The sequence below is a fragment of the Charadrius vociferus genome, unplaced genomic scaffold (assembly GCF_000708025.1).
Source record: "Charadrius vociferus isolate BGI_N301 unplaced genomic scaffold, ASM70802v2 scaffold225, whole genome shotgun sequence".
Classification (NCBI taxonomy): domain Eukaryota; kingdom Metazoa; phylum Chordata; class Aves; order Charadriiformes; family Charadriidae; genus Charadrius; species Charadrius vociferus.
The window spans coordinates 1,169,977-1,187,470 of NW_009648638.1; the positions used below are offsets into that span (position 1 = coordinate 1,169,977).

Here is a 17,494-nt window from a genome sequence, read left to right on the forward strand (position 1 = left end):
GGTTCCGTCCCTTTCCTGCGGCTCCCAAGACCCCAAACAGGGCAGTTGTTCCCCCTGGCCCTCCTGGGGCGCTCCGTGGGTGCGCCCCTCTCACCAAACGTCTCCCAAAGATGGTCTCGCTCCTCTCCTCCCCCCCAGCCCCCCACTCGTCCCAGCCGGGGACTGAGGGCCCTGGAGCCGGACAGAAGACCGAGAGCCCCGCAGCGGGACAGACACACGGAGACCCTCGCAGCGAGACACACCATAGAATCACGGAATGGTTTGGGTTGGAAGGGACCTTAAAGATCATCCAGTGCCACCACTGCCCTGGGCAGGGACACCTCCCCCCAGCTCAGGTTGCTCCAAGCCCCGTCCAACCTGGCCTTGAACACCTCCAGGGATGGGGCAGCCACAGCTTCTCTGGGCAACCTGCCCCAGGGGCTCACCACCCTCACAGTCAAGAACTTCTTCCTAATATCTAACCTCAATCTCCTCTCTTTCAGTTTAAAACTGTCACCACTCATCCTATCATGCCCTTGTAAAAAGTCCCTCCCCAGCTTTCTTGTAGGCCCCCTTCAGATACTGGAAGGGGCTCTGAGCTCTCCCCTTTTTGGCCTTCTCTTCCCCAGGCTGAACCCCCCCAACTCTCCCAGCCTGTCCTCCCAGCAGAGGGGCTCCAGCCCTTGGAGCATCTCTGTGGCCTCCTCTGGCCCCACTCCAACAGCTCCGTGTCCTTCTTACTGCCCTCACGGCACCACAACCTCCCTCCCAGGAGGACAGAGTCAGGCTCCTCAGGGACCACTGTCACCGCCTCTCTCTGCGTTTTGAGCATCCTCACAACCTCCTTTGCTGCCCCACACCTGTGTATGAGGATTGGCAGCTGCAGCACCCCCCCGGCCCGGGGAGCCACAATACCCAACCCAGCAGCATCTTCACTTTAGACAAAGCAGAGTCCAGTATTTCCACGTGCAAGATCCCAGCTGCAAGGTTCCCCCCTTCACTTCTCCATCCTCTTGGTTGGAAAGAGTCTACTGAGGCCTCAAGCTGATTTAGCATCAAACACATTTATTTCACTTTTATTGAATACGAGAACAGTGAGCACACACGCATACACCACCGAGCACTGAAAAGGAGTATGACCGAAGGGGGGAGAGGGAGAACAAGGGAAGAGAAAAGGAGAGTTAGTGAAGGAACAACAGAGCGTTGCAGTCGGTTGGTAAGGTGCTTCTCAAATAAAAATAAATATTATTATTGTTACTGTTATTATTACTCATGCAATTGCAGGCCCGGTTTGGAATGAATTTGTGGGATCGGGTAAAAACAGGCACTCGTGTCTCCCACCCCTTTCAACAGAAAGGCCCCTGGAAGAAAACAAGCAGTGATCAGCTATCAGAAACGGAGCAAGGTGATGGGCAGGCTGGGGGAGCTGAGCCCGTGGGGGCCTCAGTTGTTGCTGAGCAGCAGAAACCCACACCTTGCCAGGCAAACAAGCAGCGAGCTTTTTTCTTTCCTTTTTTTTTTCTTACCCCCCCCTTAAAAAAAGTTTTTGAACGCTGCCACCCATTAAACACGCCACGGAAGCCAGGGACTGGATCTGCTCACTCCAAACGTAACTCATGTCAGTCCAAGCACACATCAAGTCTAACTGTGTAAGGCCACTAATTTTAACAGTAACCTTCGATTTTATAACTGTACACAACATCAAAAGCAAGTATCTAGTTTCGCAGTAGCCTCTGGTGGGTTGTAAAGGTGTCAAAGCCAGGTGGGCTCCTCCAGGTGTGAAACACGCGGTGTGCTGATGAACACCAGCACCACCTGCCTCTCTCTCTGAAAGTGCCACTGCTGATCACAGCTGGTTTTGGTGTTTTGAAAAAAAAAAAAAAAAAAAAAGGAAAAGAGAGAAAAGGAGTCTCTTTGCAACTGCCTTAACTCTTTTTTGGTTGGGGAGTCTGGTCTGTAAAGGCAGCTGAAGGCGCTCAGGTGGAAGCTGGGGAGACCCTCACGACCCGGCAGCACTGGTGCCAGCCAGAAGCTCTGTCTGCCTCTCAGGCAGCCTGTGCTCATGCCTTTCACCCTTGCGGGAGAAACCACTCTGCCAGGAGAACAGACTTCATGGGGACTAGCAAGCAACTGGTGAACCGTGGCTGCCAGGGCGCAAGCTGTCTCCTCGGACAGCAAAGGCGGTGAGTGGGGTCTGCCCACAACACCCTCACGGCACGGGCTCTACTGCTCGCTGTCACCCTCCGAGCCACTGCAGGACCTGGCAAAACGCACCTATTTCTGGCACGGTCTGTGTGAGGGGTGGGAGACTAAAGGCAAAATGGTGCAGAATCGTGGGCCCTTCTGTTTCCGCAGGAGCTAGAGACGATTCCAAGAAGGAAACCCGTTTCTTTCCTTTCCTTTCTGATTTTGGTTCCAAGTCTACCCTAACTGCCTGGTTCACAGTGTACGAGGCCCTGGGCTTGGCCCATGATCCCCTTCCAAAGGCAGCCGTAGAGGAAGCCCGTGGCTAAAGGCTGATCTGGGATGAGTTGGGGGAAGGCAGCTCCACTGACATCTCCTCGACACGTGCCTTCTTACGCAGAGGGCCGGGGCTCTCTCCTCCAGCCTGGGATGCTGGGGATGCTCTGTGGTGATGGAGACAGCACGGTCTCTCCCCTGCCCACCCCCAGGCAGGTCGGGGAAAGAACTGCCATCCCCCCTCCATTGTTGTAACCAGCCCGCAGTGCCTCGGGCAGCCCTTGCCATCACACCCCGGGCAGCGCAGCGGGGGAGTCAGGGCAGAAAGAACCCCTCTGCCTTCCACCCTACTACAAAGCTCAAGTAACTTCATTACTGGGATCCAGAAACAACGCAAAACCACCCCAACCACTGGCACGGCTCAGCGGGCTGGAGAGGAGCAATGAACGTGGTCTTGCGGCTGCCACCTGCACCCCAGCTCCCGTGGCTCTGGCTGGGGGCCGGGGACACCATCCTGCCTACAGCTGCCAAAGCCACAGCCTCAACCTCCTTCTCTGCCCCTCCAAGTCACCACTGACCCTTCGAATCGAACCACCACACCCTGCAGATCAGCCGGCAGGACATGTCCCGTCTCTCACCCTCTCCCGTTCCCCCCACAAAAACAGCAGTGGCTGAAATCTTCCCCGTTCTCTTCTTGCAGGACCGAGAGTCCCACGAGTGATCTAAGAGTCTCAAAATACACCAACCACAGTCAATCAAAGTGTTAATAATTTAAAAATGTCGTCATCATATTTACCAGCACTGTTGAATTATTTCAATATTGTTCCCTCCCTCCCCCCTCGTTATATATAATAATATACATAACTTAAATGCACATCCATATGAAACCCCTACAGGCTGCCGGGGACACCATCCTGCCTACAGCTGCCAAAGCCACAGCCTCAACCTCCTTCTCTGCCCCTCCAAGTCACCACTGACCCTTCGAATCGAACCACCACACCCTGCAGATCAGCCGGCAGGACATGTCCCGTCTCTCACCCTCTCCCGTTCCCCCCACAAAAACAGCAGTGGCTGAAATCTTCCCCGTTCTCTTCTTGCAGGACCGAGAGTCCCACGAGTGATCTAAGAGTCTCAAAATACACCAACCACAGTCAATCAAAGTGTTAATAATTTAAAAATGTCGTCATCATATTTACCAGCACTGTTGAATTATTTCAATATTGTTCCCTCCCTCCCCCCTCGTTATATATAATAATATACATAACTTAAATGCACATCCATATGAAACCCCTACAGGCTGCTTTTTTATAAATGAGAAACCATATACATATCATTTGTTTTGTTTGAAATGAAATCCATTCTTAAATACCTTCAGAGAACAAGAGGTTGGACAAGTGCACAGAGAAGAAGATAAGGAACGGAAGGGGAAGAGTTAACGTAACCCCAAAAGATGCAAAAGAACCAGCATGGAATGAGGAGAAGGGCAAAACGACACTTGCAAATCAGAAAATAACTCTAAGGTAACAAATTCAATGTTTTTCTCTCTTCTTTCCAGAGGTGGGGAATGGTTTTGCTTCTGCTTGTGGTTTTTTATTTCAGTTTGCTTATTTCTTGCTTTGTTGCAAAGCAGTTTTCCTTTCCATTCAGTGTGCAACAAATGAACTCATGATTGTGTATCCTTTAATGTAACATGCAAGATGGTGGCTTATTGTGTTGTTAACAATATTATTGTTATTATTATGATGTTTTAAATCTTATTTTATCACCAATCCAGTAAATTCTTCAATTTGTCTGCAGAGGGTTGGCTTTGTTTGTTGGTGGTGTTGTTTGCTATTCATTTCCAGCATATAGCAGCAGTGCAAGGATGCATTTTGTTTCCTGTTTTTATATATATATATATATGTATGTATGTATATATATATATAATATATTTGCTATTCCTTTTTTAAAAATTTTTGTCTCTCGCCATGAACATTGCAGCCAGGATGTCTATGTCTTTGCTGACAAATCCAGCATGAAGGCTCCTTCTCCGCTGTTCTCCAGGTTTGAATACAGATGCCGACTTCCACCAACATTGTGGTCAAGATTCCTGTACAAGGCAGATGGAAACGACCGGTCACGGGGTGCCCATTTCTTTGGCTATAAAAGGGCTCCTCTTTGTATGAGGGCACCGGACAGTAAATCTGCAAACATTTGGGGCCACAGTTTGCACTTAACTTCCAGGACCTCTGGTAATTAGCAGGAACTCTTAATTCACTGGGCTGGTGTTGGAATATGGGGGAGATAACGGTGAGTCACTTCTCCCTAACTTTAAGCCATTCAGTTAAAACTGGGTGGCTCCCTAAGTGACGCACAAGTGCCTAAGTCGTACTGTGCCATAGGAGGTAAGGTTAGGCAGACGCAAGAGCCTCTTCTGACCTTCCAAGCTGCAATGGAGCTGGTCGCTTTTCCAAGCTTAAAAGCTGGCAATCAAAATCTTCATACAATAAAGAAACACCAAATCACTTTTCCAAAGAGGCCTCTCGAAAGGCACCTGGCTGGTGACAGAGCTCCTCATACATTTTCCAGCAGCGAAGCTGCCTTTGGAAGCTCCCCCTCTCCTTGCCACCAGTGCTCCTCTGCCCCTCGCTGCTCTGGCGCAGGTCTACCGGGCTGTGCCACCACCGAAGACCTGCAGCAGCCCGGCTGACGGGGCAGGAACGGTGCAGCAAGGGGGTTGGAGCAGGGGGTAAGAGTGGGGCAGGGCTCCTGAAGCCTGAGGGAAAATGCCTGGGGCTGTGACTGCTTTGGGGCATCTGCGGGGAGGTGCAAACCTCGTGTGCTGCTGCCTGCACCTGCGTGCGTATAAAAAGACAACCTGGGGATCTGAATGGGGGTAAAGAAACCACTTTTTTTTTTTTTTTTTTTTGCAAACACTGGTCTGAGACTTTGGTTTTGCAGAACCTGTAGCCAAGTTTCTCAGCCCATCCACCAAACTGGTATCACCTCCTTCCCTCCCTGCCGCAGGGACCAAGCAGGTCCTTTCTTCTTTATGTGCAAATGACTCTGACCCCTCTGCTGAGCAGGACAGCAAGGTGACATCTGTAGAATTGCTTTTGGTGGCATGGCACAGGGCTTTTTAACCATAACCAGGTGGCCATGCTTGGAGCCACTGTCACCCTAGAACTGCTGGTCAAGAGCTGCCACTCTTAGTGCCGAGCAGCAGCGACCTGCAGCTGGGGGGATCAGAGACACTTGCCCAGTTGCACCCACCCCTTACACAGCAGGTATAAATCATACCTGGTAACTTATCCACCTACCTGAGGTTTCTTGTCCCTTTCCTCTGGAGAAGGTTCTGTTTCTCTGTATACCACAGCTTTGGTTACCAGCATGTCGGGATGCTGTAGTTTTGCCTCTTTGATTGCTAAAGCCAGTGCCTAGAAACCAGAAGGATGAAAGCATTTATCATCACTTCCCTGGAATCTGGTATGGTGCTCTCAGCCAGACAGAGCCAGAGGACAGAAAGCAGCTGGAGCTGAGTGGGATTCCAGGAGGACACAGAATCCCAGACTGGTGAGGGCTGGAAGGGCCCTCTGGAGCTCCCCCAGTGCCCCCCCCTGCCAGAGCAGGGGCACCTCCAGCAGTGGCACAGGATGGCGTCCAGGCGGGTTTGGGATGGCTCCAGAGGGGGAGCCTCCCCCACCTCTCTGGGCAGCCTGTGCCACTGCTCTGCCGCCCTCACAGCAGAGAAGTTCCTCCTCCTGTTAAGATGGAACTTCTTATGGTCAAGTTTGTGCTCGTTACCTCTTGTCCTGTCACTGGGCACCACTGAAAAAAGACTGTTCCCATCCCCTGGCACCCTCCCTTTAAGTATTTATAAGCATTGATAAGATTCCCCCCTCAGTCTTCTGTTCTCCAGACTGAAAAGCCCCAAGTCCCTCAGCCTTTCCTCATAAGAAAGATGCTCCAGTGCCCTCATCATCTTTGTAGCCCTTTGCTGGGCCCTCTCCAGCACTTCCCTTCTTTAACCAGGGAGACACGGATGCAGAAGTTCGAAGCTGAACCCACAGTAGCCCGGCAGAAGAGGCTGGAGCCCACCCCTGATCAGGGGGACTCACACACTATTGCAATGCCTCATGCACTGCCTTTCTCTTGCCGTTTTTTTTTTTTTCTTCTGTAGAGATGCACTATGTCCCAGGCTCCCTCCTGGAACCCAAGCAAAGGAACAGCAGCGATTTCTGCAGCAACCCCCTGGAGCAGGGGAGTTGGTACTAGATGATCTTTAAGGTCCCTTCCAACTCTAACCATTCTATGATTCTATAAAAAACTACAATAATAATCTAATTAAATTTATTATTATAATTTTAATAAAATCTAAACAGTATTTTAGAGCCTTTAAAATACTTTAGCTCTTTAATTTTTATTCTTAAGCAACAAATCCCAAAAGGTTCAGCCACGGGAAAATTACCCCGTGGCCCTAGAGATTTCTGTCAATCTCTGTTAATTCATCATAAAAGTTCATCACTTTTTGTTCCTCTATCACAGAGGCAGATGCAAAACACCATCACTTGGAGTGAGTCAACCTGGAGTGAGACTGTGCTGGAAACAGAGGAAGAACCTGTGTCACTCTGGAGTATTTCAACAGAGAAAGGGCAACTGGAAGTGTGTTAAGAAAATAAAAAGGAGATCACATCACCGGGCTCTGTGCTGGGATGTAACCTTTACCGCTGCTTCACTGCTGCAGTGGGCACTGCTGGGAGCTGGGCTGGGGCTTCACGTGGGTGCCACTGTGCCCCGTGGGGACCTGCACTGCTGGACAGGTTTGGGGTCTCAGGGTCAGTTTTTGGAGAGGAATAAACTGCTATGAGCCAGAACCAAAAGCATGCAGTGCTGCAGCCAGGGGCAGCCAGAGCCGGGCAAAGCCAGGGGCATCCTGCTCCTACCTGGTCCTGGTCCACATCTTCATCTCCTGTGATAATGATGCGCTTCTCTATTCGGGTCTCGGAAAACCCTCCTTTCACAGTCTGCACAACAAGAAGGAAAGCACTTACCCACAGCTGTCTGACATGCCAGCTCCTGGTGGATGTAGCTCTGCCCATGGGAGGAGGGACAACGCCAGCATCACCTTAGGAACTCCCTCCATAATTTAGTGTATCTCCCACTACCCTTGACTCGGTGCATGGTTAGAACCAGCAAGACACCACTGGCCACAGGTGGGGAGGAAAGGTAAAGGGCTGGGTGGCAGGTACCAAACACCCCTCCTTCCTGCTCAGGTCCCTCACTGAGCTTCTGCTTTCATTTATGTGCACTTAATTTGGGAATGAAATGGCCATGGGTGAGGTCCTCTGATGCAGCGCCTACTCCTTCATTTCCTACCATCACTCCACCTTGTCTGCGCCACTCCAGCTCTACAAACCCAATACAAGCAGAGATGCTCCAGCACTGGTGCTGTGGGCTTCTTGGGCCGGGGAGACCTGGGGTCTGGCTCCAGGTACACCTGGGAACGCTCACCCCAGTTGCACGGGCAGGGACTCACACGCCTGCTGCTGGCACCCTAATTCGGCGTCCCTTCCACCCCTGCAGTTGGCTTCAGGAGGTCAGGGACACTGCGCGCTGCTCTTCCTTCTTGCCCCAACGATGCCCTGCCCTCCCAATCTACCAACGTGTAGAGGTGGGCACAGCACGCGTTCACAGGGCTGTGGGCGGTGTGTAGGTGATGACCCCCCGACGCATGGCTGTCCTTGCCTGCAGCCCCCCGCGGTCACGCCTGGCTGGCTGGGGCAGGCAGCACGGCAGGGCTGACTGGGGCACGGGGCACTGTGCTGACTCGCCATCCTCCATGGGACAACATATGCTTTTTTGGCTTGTAAAGAGGACAAGGGGCATTTTCTGCTGTACCAACCACAGTATAAATCCACCCATCCTCAAATCCCAGTGGCTTTCAGCAGGACCCCCCCCCGGCTGCCGCCCTTGGAGCTGCTCTTACCTTGGTAACGTGGGTAGTGGTGGAAGTGGAGAGGGTTTCCGCAGTGGCACTGAATATGCTGGTGAGCACTTCCTTCCCAGCGGAGCCACCGGTGATCTGCAGGACAGAGAGCAGCGGCATCAGTGGGGCCACCACAGGGGAGCCCCCAGTGCGGGCTCCCGAGGAGTGGGACCTTCCCACCGGCATCCCTCTACTCAGCCAGGCATGGGAGGGGAGAAAGCAGCAAGGGAAAGAAAAGACACTGCACTGTGCTTCCAACTGGATCTAGTATTTTTGAGGGGGCCAGGGAGAGGTTTCCACAGCTACGCCAAACCCAGAGCTGCAGGAAAGGGCTTCTGCAGCGGGGAGACGATTTCATGGCTGCGTTTCGCTCTTCCCCAGTGTCATGGTTTCAGCTGGGATGGAGTTAACTTTTTGCTAGCAGCTGGCATAGTGCTGCATTTTGGATTTGGGATGGGCACAGTGTGATAGCGCACCGATGGTTTTGGTTGCTGCTGAGCTCTCAAGGCCATTGTGCTCCTCACACCGCCCCACCAGCGAGCAGACTGGGAGGGCACAAGGAGTTGGGAGGGGACACAGCCGGGACAGCTGATACCAACTGACCACAGGGATACTCCATGCCATGTGACGTCACGCTCAGCATATAAAGCTGGGCAAGAAGGAGGAAGGGGGACATTTGGAATGATGGTGTTTGTCTTCCCAAGTCACCATGAGGCGTGATGGAGCCCTGCTGTCCTGGGGAAAGCTGAACACCCGCCTGCCCATGGGGAGCGGTGAATGAATTCCTTGTTTTGCTTTGCTGGTGTGTGCGGCTTTTGCTCTACCTATTAAACTGTCTTTATCTCAACCCACGAGTTTTCTCACTTTTACCCTTCTGATTCTCTCCCCCATCCCACCACGGGGGGAGTGAGAGAGCGGCCGCGTGGTCCTAGTTGCTGGCTGGGGTTAAACCAGGACAGCATTCTTCTGCTTTTCCCAGTACCAACACACCAGCCAAGGGTGCCAGCGCTGGGGACAGGGAAGGGGGCCCTATGGGGCCAACCTCAGCCCGCCCCCAGCCCCGCAGTGCTGCCTCCCTCCCCACCATGTGGGGCACCACGTCCCCCCTCTCACCGGGGAGAGGGAGCGAAGGTCTGTCGCGGGAACAGCTCCTTTCCCAGCCTTGGTGCTGTGCTCCTGAAAGAAGAGCAGATGGGCGCGTTGGCTCAGATGCAACACGGGGGCAAACCCCGCAGTTCACCCTCCGCAAACATCCCCGGTGGGGCAGAGTACACCCCCAGCACCGCTGGCCCCAGTCACCCTTGCCGGAGCAGAGGGACCGCAGGGGACAGCAGCTCCCCCACCTCTCGAGGGGCCAGCCCCGCTTACTGAGGTCGCCAGCGCAGTCTCTGCGGTGCCAGCTGGAGCAGCGGCTGTGGTGTCCCTGCTGCCCGGGGTGCCTCCTTCCACCTGCCGGGGCAAAGAAAACCTGGTGAGTCTGGAGGTGCCAGGGCAGGGGGGACACGCTCTCAGCAATGGTGTGGCCATCGTCCCTGCCAGAAGGCGGCGGGGAGTGCCATGGGGCCAGAGACATGCACAGTGCAGCATGTATGGTGGCCATCACCTTCTGGAGACGTCTCCACGTGCCAGTGCTGCCCAGCGGCATGGCAGATAGGGCCAGGGACGCACACAGAATATCTCTGGGTGGGCTTCGGTTTGATGTTTTGGGCACTTCAGCAAGACAAGGCTGAGCAGAGGACCCCGGCCACCCTACTGAGCCACCTGCCCTCCCAGCGCTGCCGCCTGGAGACAGGTTTTGCTGGACCGAGGCTCAGCAGAGCCAATGGGGAGCAGGGCCACAGGAGGAGGGAGCCACCACGTCACCTGGGCTGCATCTGTGGTGCCGACCTGGTGGGGAGCGGAGCCGTCTGCTTCAGGCTTCTTCATGCCCGGCCCCAGGCCGACAGTCACGGCATCCATTTTTGGGGCTGATGACTGAAGAAGAAACACAGCGAGTCAGGCACCGGAGCAGTATGCCAACAGCCTTGATTGCTCTTTGTGCACCAGCCCCCATGAGCAGAGCATCCCTGCCCCACTCCTCTGCAAGTGCCACACACGTACGACGTCCTGCGAGCGTCACGCTGAGCCCTACCCGGGCAAGGAGCAGAGGCCAGGCCGCTGTCCTGGGCAGACGGCTACCACCCACAGCACCCTGCGTGACTGATAAACCCCAAATCAGATCCGATGCTCTGTCCCTGGGGTTTTCAGGGATTTTTTGGACAGATTTATAGACACCACGGGTTAGGTCAAACTGGTCTTCAAAAGGTGGGTCAGACCCACCAAATCCATTTCACTCACGCCCCGCGGCAGGTTTATGATCTACACCAGCTCCTGGTGGCTGTGGTTATACAGAGTCTCAGGGGAATGGAGATAGGTTCCCAGCACTCCACCGCCACAGCAAACTGGAGCTGCCAAGGGCTCCTGCCCAGGGGGTGCTTAGCCAGTGGCCTCCCCTGCCCAGCATTGGCCATGGGGCACCACGGGGCTGATCACCCATGCCCACGGCCCCGCTGTGACCCCACGGCGTTGGATGCTCCGCATAAGGGTTCCCAGGCTGGCTCAGAGAAAGCTCCATCCAACTCTGCAGCTTTTTCCCGACACCAGGTCCAGACTCACCCTGGCAGCTCCAGGCAGCGTTGGGGACTTACCTGCCAGGGCTGGAGAGCCGCCCTGGCACTGACCAGGCAGGAGATGGCCCTGGCCCGGCACAGAGGCAAGGCTACGCTTCATCCGAGCTGGGGCTGGCTCTACCATCCTCTCCCTGTGGCGTACGCTCAACTGCCACACACACGTCGCATGCATTTTTCTTAGCCCCCTTATAATCACTCCCGGCATAGGAGTGACCCTCCAACGAGCTTTGGCGCAGCTCCCACGTGCTGCTCGGTAAATCCCTCCCAGCCCCGGCACAGCCAGAGGGGTTAGTTGGCAGCACATCCCTTTTCACTACACAAACTGGTCACTGACTTCATGCAAAACACAAGGACAGAGCCGCTGGTTAGTGACACGTGCCCTCCCCATGCTGGCATGCTGTAGCGGTGCGAGGGACAGGGTAGGCAGTCAAAGGCAGAGGACTAAGAGATGACGATGACTTCTCCTGGTTAGCAGATGCACAAAACACACAAGACAGGCTCATGCAACACAGACGACAGCGTGCGTCGGGGGAAAACAGCTACACCGGACAGGACCCTGGGGATGTCTGAAAGCTAACATGCTCTTCCAAACCAATGTGGGAGTCCACACCAGCCAGGCAATACCGGGCACCCGCACAAGGAACATGGAGGCATGATGGCACTGAGACAGTCTTGGTAGCATGGCGTCCCTGTGTACCTCTAGCTGGGAGACATCTGGGCTGGGCTGGGAGACCTTCTCCCCGCCTTTGGCATCCTCTTCCAGTCCAGCAACTACTTTGTCAGTGTGCTGGAAGGAAACCAGGCCTTCGTCTTCTGTTTCGCTCTTGTCCTTGTCCAGCTCAGGCAGGCTCCGGGAGATGTCCTCAAAGGCTGTGCCATGGAAGTCACCAATCACTGTGAAGTCCACCTCTGCTTCCAGGCTGGAGGTTGAACTGACTGTGATGCTGGAGCACTTGCGCTCGATGGCCAGATGGTTGTCCTTCAGAAAGACCGAGTCCTTCTCCTGGTCCTGCTCCTCATCACCGGTGTCACTCTCGGGAGCCCTGTGCCGAGGTGGCTTAGCTTTCTCCTCGGCGCCCTCCCTCAAGCCCGCTCTCTGAATGAGACACAATGGCGGAGAGAGACGGAGACAGTGAGCACCTCATGGTGTAGCAGCGCTGGCAGTGCCGACGGGGGAGAGGGGAGGAGAAGGAGGAGAAAGAAGGCTGTAGCAAACATCACAGAGTAGAGTCAAACACAACTCAAGCATGGAGACTGAAACCTTTCTGACAGCAGCGACTTTGCAGGGGTGGGGTGGGGGGAGAAGGGTTATTCAATCTGATTTTGCCAAAAGTATATCGATAATAAATCATCTCAAAAAAGGGTCAGTCACACGGAAAAGCTTGGCCAGCGTGGAGGAACGTCAGTGCACCCGGTGGAAGCAGATGTAGGCAAAACAACGGGTCTGTTAAGACACATTCAGAAACAGCTCAGGCACCAGTGCTATCGTATGTCAGTAAGGTTGGGCACTCAAAAAAAAACCAAACAAAGGGAAAGAAAGAGAGAAGAGTTTGAAAGAAAAGGGCCCCATCAGCCACGCACGGTGAAGGAGAAGCAAAGGAGTGTGCCAATTCCACTGAGCATCTGCACGGGCCCTGCAGAGCATCGCCCCGGGGGGAGGAGGACCATCCCTGCCCAGGCTGTCCCCCAGCCCCATGCACCGGGGCGGCTGCCTGCGCTGGGGGGAGAATCTGCCCCACCAACACAACGCTCCCCTCCAGAGGCCTCACGCCGGGGTGAGTCTTAGGGACGATGTGGTTGAGTGTTTGGTCAGTGTAATTGACAGCACGATCAGAGCCAAGGGATGACCTCCCTCCGTTAGCTCTTCTCCAGACATGGACATACCTCTCAACTCCGCCATCAGAGGGTCCATTCCCCCTCACCACGCTTTGCCATGAAGCCATGGGAAATCGAAACCCATGCTGGCCTTTGGGACATCTAGACCCAACGCTGGCCTTTGCATCTCGCTCGAGGCAGTTCTCCCTTCGGAACAGCTCTAAGCCCACCGATGCCAGAGGAAACCCACCTCCTGCACTCTGGTCCAAGCCTTTGCAGCCAGAGCCATCCCTGCAACGGGCCAGGCTGTGCCGGCACGACCTTCCCTTGCCACTGCTGGGAGGTTGAGAGGTATGAGAAACAGGGTGCCCAACAAACTCAAGAGGAACACACCTGCACACGTATTTTTGTGTGTGTGTGTATGTATAAATATATACATAACAGCTCTGCAATGGGGAGAGGAGCTGGAAGCACGCAGCCCTCAGCTGGTTAAGGTGAGCTTTCATACTACGGTAAGAAGCAGTTAGTAAAACAGCACTGAGACCTGGAAGACCACTGGAACAGCAGTCTTTAAATTCTCTTCTTTCAGGCTGGATTTTACTGACGGGTCAGATAAATCCTTTTCTTCCCCACTTGGTTCCTGAGATTTGCTCTGGATTAGAGAAAATGGTTAGTTGTAAGGAAACGAACTTTACAGGAGCTGATCTAGCGCTTACAGGAGCGAAGAAAGCTATTTCATCATCCAGCCACCAGCTTGCTGAAGAGACAGGGGAGGGTGGGTGAGGCCGGCGAGCTAAGCAAGAAGGGATATCAACGTAAGAAATGCAAGGGTGAAGCTGGAAGCGTGGGCACGCTGCTGCTAGGTGTGTGTGCGTGTCCGTGACAGAGTCGCAGCTCCTTCAGCCACCCCCTGTCTCCCTCTCTCGCTCCTGGACACGAAGCTTGGGTGCCCGCTCTCGGGTTTAGCGAGCGGCATTCTCCGGGGAGCCAAAATGTCGGGGAGGGAGTCACAAAACAAAAGCTAATGAACCAACTGGCCAGCGGGTCTGCATTCAGCAAAGAAGCCTGACCACACACACATACATAAAAGGACAGGGGATGCAAAGCGACTGCTGTCAGTCAATGGATGTGTGAGGAGCCACTGAACATGATAATAAAGAGCCACACAACATGCGCATGAACTTTCCGCCTGGACAGTTCATTGGAAGAGTTACCACGGCTTCTGCCAGTGTGAGTTCACAGCCAGAGTCAGGGGAGGCCAGGTCAGCACTGTCTTCTCCTTCGTGCTCCAGGTCAACAGAAACATCTTCCTTCAGAGAGAGAGGCTGGGAGGTGTCTCCTGAACTAGTCCCCTGCCCAAAGGCCAAGGAGCCCACACTGGACGCAGGTCCCACCAGAGGGACCGGCATCGCCGGTGGCGAGGTGAGGCCTGTGTTCAAAAGCGTGTCCTGTGCCAGACCCATCTTCCCCTTTGCTTTTGCTGATGTCTCAGCTTCAGGCACACGCTCTTGTTCCTCCTGGGCTGCCCTTCGCTCCGCTTCGCTTTGCTCGAACATCTTAATCTTAGAGGCCACTGAGGTTTTCCTGTAGATCTCGTCGTCCTGCAAGCTACCTGGGGCCATGGTGACATCTCCATGCTCCTGGGACACAGCTCCTGTCCTCCCAGCCACGCACATCAACGACCCAGACTCCATTTGACGTGTCCCACTACTCGCTTGCAGCCCTCCCCCACCTTCATAGATCAAAGTAGAGACCCGGTACGTCTTGCTTCCTTGACACAATCCTGCTACAGGGGAGTGGGAGTGCAGGACATCAGCAGATTCTTTGGAAGGAGACCTATCCTGCGGTGGCTTCCCCAGAGCAAGGTCACTGTCCCTGGTGGTTTCTCCTGCTGTAGGGCTCCCACCCTGCAGATCTTGTCCCACATCAAACTCCAAGTCCCAGGGTGGCTCTTGAGCTTTGGGATCTGCAGTGCTGAGCAGTCCTCCAGCCACAGGACCCTCTTGGGACAGGTCTCTTACTATGGCCTCAGTCTGTTGTTCGGGTTCTTCTGCCTTGGGAGGCAGCTCCTCCATGCAAGGGCTTTTGTCATGGGACAATTCTTCCATCCCACTACCTTTACTTCTGGTCAGCTTCCGTGATGTGGGCCCTGTATCCTGGAAGAGCTCTTTTGTCATGAGCTTCTCCTCCTGGAGTGGCTCTTCTGTGGCAGGGACTTTGCTCTGGGTTGCCCTCGCTGCGACAAGGTCCGTGTTCTGGGCCACCTCCGCTGTGGCCGGGTCTCTGACCTGGATTGGCTCTGCTGCAGCGTCTGTGTTTTGGGGTGGTCCTCCTGCAACAGGACTTGCACCTTGGTGTGGTTTCCACGTAGCAAAGTCCATGTCTTGGGGCTGTTCTTCAGATGCAGGATTGCCGCCTCTGGGTATTGCCACCTCTGCTACAGGGCTCACGTCCTTGGGTGCTCCTTTGCCTCCTACAGAGCTTGCCTCCTCACATGCCACCTCCGCTGAGGGCTTCATGTCCTTGGCTATGCCCACACCTCCTACAGGGCTGGTGCACTGGGACAGGCCTCTGCCCTCAGGCTCAGTGCCTGCGGCTGGCTCCTCAGGGACAGGGCTGGATTGCTGAGGAAAGGGCGTAGTGGCAGGAGCGCTGGGTTTATCTCCCTCTGACCCCGCGGTGCTGTGAGGGTGGCCCTGCTGAGGCACAGCTGACGGAAGCGACTTGGTCTCTATCTCTTCCATCTGAAGAACCACTCTGGCACTTTTCTCCTTGTCGCCGTCTGCTCCAATCCTTCCCGAGAGCCCCACCACTGCCGTGCAGATGTCTGGGCTCTGTACTGGGCTCCCTCTGTGCTCCTCAGCCCTGTGACTGTCCCCTACCAGGCCACACGGCTTCCAGCCTCCCACTTGGCTTTGCAGATCCATCTCCTCTGGTCCCACCTCTCGGGAACACAGTAGGGCTTCGGGTCCCTCCGGCTCTTCACAGCCTGTCAGCCCAGCAGATGCTTTCTCTTGCCGTAGGGACAGCCCTTCCTCCTGCCCCGAGGTGGGATGTCCCACCAGGCTGGTCCCATCACAGCCTGTCTCAGGCTGCTCTGGTGCTTCAGCAGGTTTTCCAGACGCTGTGCTGTGGTGCTGACTTGCTGAGGGAGGGGAGTGGAACCCTTCTGCCGCAGGCGCTGCGTGCCCGGATCCCTCCCTGGATGTGTTCACAGTGGCTTCTGGGCTCTCCTCCAGGCCAAGGCGTCCACCAGTCTCCGAGAGCAGGTGTGTTTTCCTGTCCTTCTCCTCTCCCTCTAGATCTCCTAAGTAGATGATCCTCTGGGTCGCAGAAGTCTCTGAGCTGTCGTCACCAGCTTTCACTTTAATTTTAATGAGCTCTGTGGCTGTGGCCAGCACTCTCGCCTCCTGCTTCCTGGAGGCTGCAGAAGCATGCTCCTTGGAGACCACCTCACTTTCTCCCAAAATCTTGGTCCTTTGCCTCTCTTCAGGCTGCTGACATGGCTTGGGCAGACCTGGCTCACTGGTGGTTGCCTCCTCGCCCTGCTCTTGGGGCTCCTCCGCGCTCTCAGCTGGCAGGCGCTCTGCCTCCGGGCTGGGCTCCCCCCTGGTTTCCTTCTCATAGATCTCATCGTCCCAGACGGATTCAAAATCCTCTGGACTAGCGATCATTTTTGCTTTTGTCTGGGTATCCAGGGCTGCATCCACTGGCTCTTCCTGGCCTGCCACTTCCTTGGCTTTACCTACTGCCATCTCCACTTTCGATACGCTCACACTCATTTTCACCTCTGAGGTACCTGCACGGGCTTCTTCTTTCTTGACTCCCAGAGCTTTCTTTAGCGCTATCGCTTCCAGCCTAGGAGTTTCTCTCTCTATAAATACCCAATGCTCCGAGCCCTGCATTGCAATTGGAGCAAGAAGAGTTAGCATCAAACATACGTTACCTAACTGCTGCTGACTGCTGTCATGAGAAGCAGAAAGCTGATCTGCCTCCGACAGGGTTGACTAAGTTGTTATTATTCATGCAAGAGTTGAGGCAGGGTCTATGCAAAGAGCCTGGCAACTCGCTGATGGAGGGAAGGGACCGAAAATAAGGGGGCTGATGCCGTGACGGGGACTGAGCCCCTCTATCCTCTCCAGGGACCGTGTCTGGGTGGTGGCTCACTGACATACCTGCAGTATCGGCAGCTTTGTTGGAAGTACAGAAATGGGGGCAACGCTCCCAGCAGACACATTAACAGCCATCGGGGCATCTCTCATGAGGCAGGGGAACACCGCTGGGGAAACCCAACTGGGACTCCCCACCTGACTCCTGTTTTCAGCTGGAATCTAGCAATCCCCCTGAGCAGAGGGTGAGATCTCATCGTAGGCAACGGGCTGTGTTTTGAGTAGCTTCACTCTCAGCTTCATCCATGTGCCCTAAGACTATGTCAGGCTGCCAGGAGCATTATCAAGAAACGAAACCGTCTTCTGGCATCAGAAAGGCCCTTTCCCCTTCCTACCAGATGCTGCAGGTCAGATTCATTCCAAAGTCCATCCTTCCTTTCCAGCTCTCCAGGGAAATCTCATCAGAAGCAATTATTTCGCAGAGGTTTCTAGCAATG

The 17,494-nt window shown here is 54.6% G+C and overlaps 1 protein-coding gene across 1 annotated transcript in view; it reads right to left on the bottom strand.

Annotated features, from left to right (window-relative positions):
- Positions 1-5,726: 5,726 nt before the first annotated feature.
- The window catches only part of EPB41L1 (erythrocyte membrane protein band 4.1-like 1), a 28,065-nt gene continuing 16,297 nt past the window's right edge, over positions 5,727-17,494 (bottom strand). Inside the window, exons 14-20 of the mRNA XM_009886332.1 lie at positions 11,771-12,169; positions 10,268-10,378; positions 9,773-9,853; positions 9,518-9,580; positions 8,405-8,500; positions 7,362-7,442; positions 5,727-5,855 (exon numbers count right to left, since the gene is read on the bottom strand). Coding sequence (XP_009884634.1) covers positions 5,727-5,855; positions 7,362-7,442; positions 8,405-8,500; positions 9,518-9,580; positions 9,773-9,853; positions 10,268-10,378; positions 11,771-12,169 — 960 coding nt within the window. The remainder of the gene's footprint in view (positions 5,856-7,361; positions 7,443-8,404; positions 8,501-9,517; positions 9,581-9,772; positions 9,854-10,267; positions 10,379-11,770; positions 12,170-17,494) is intronic.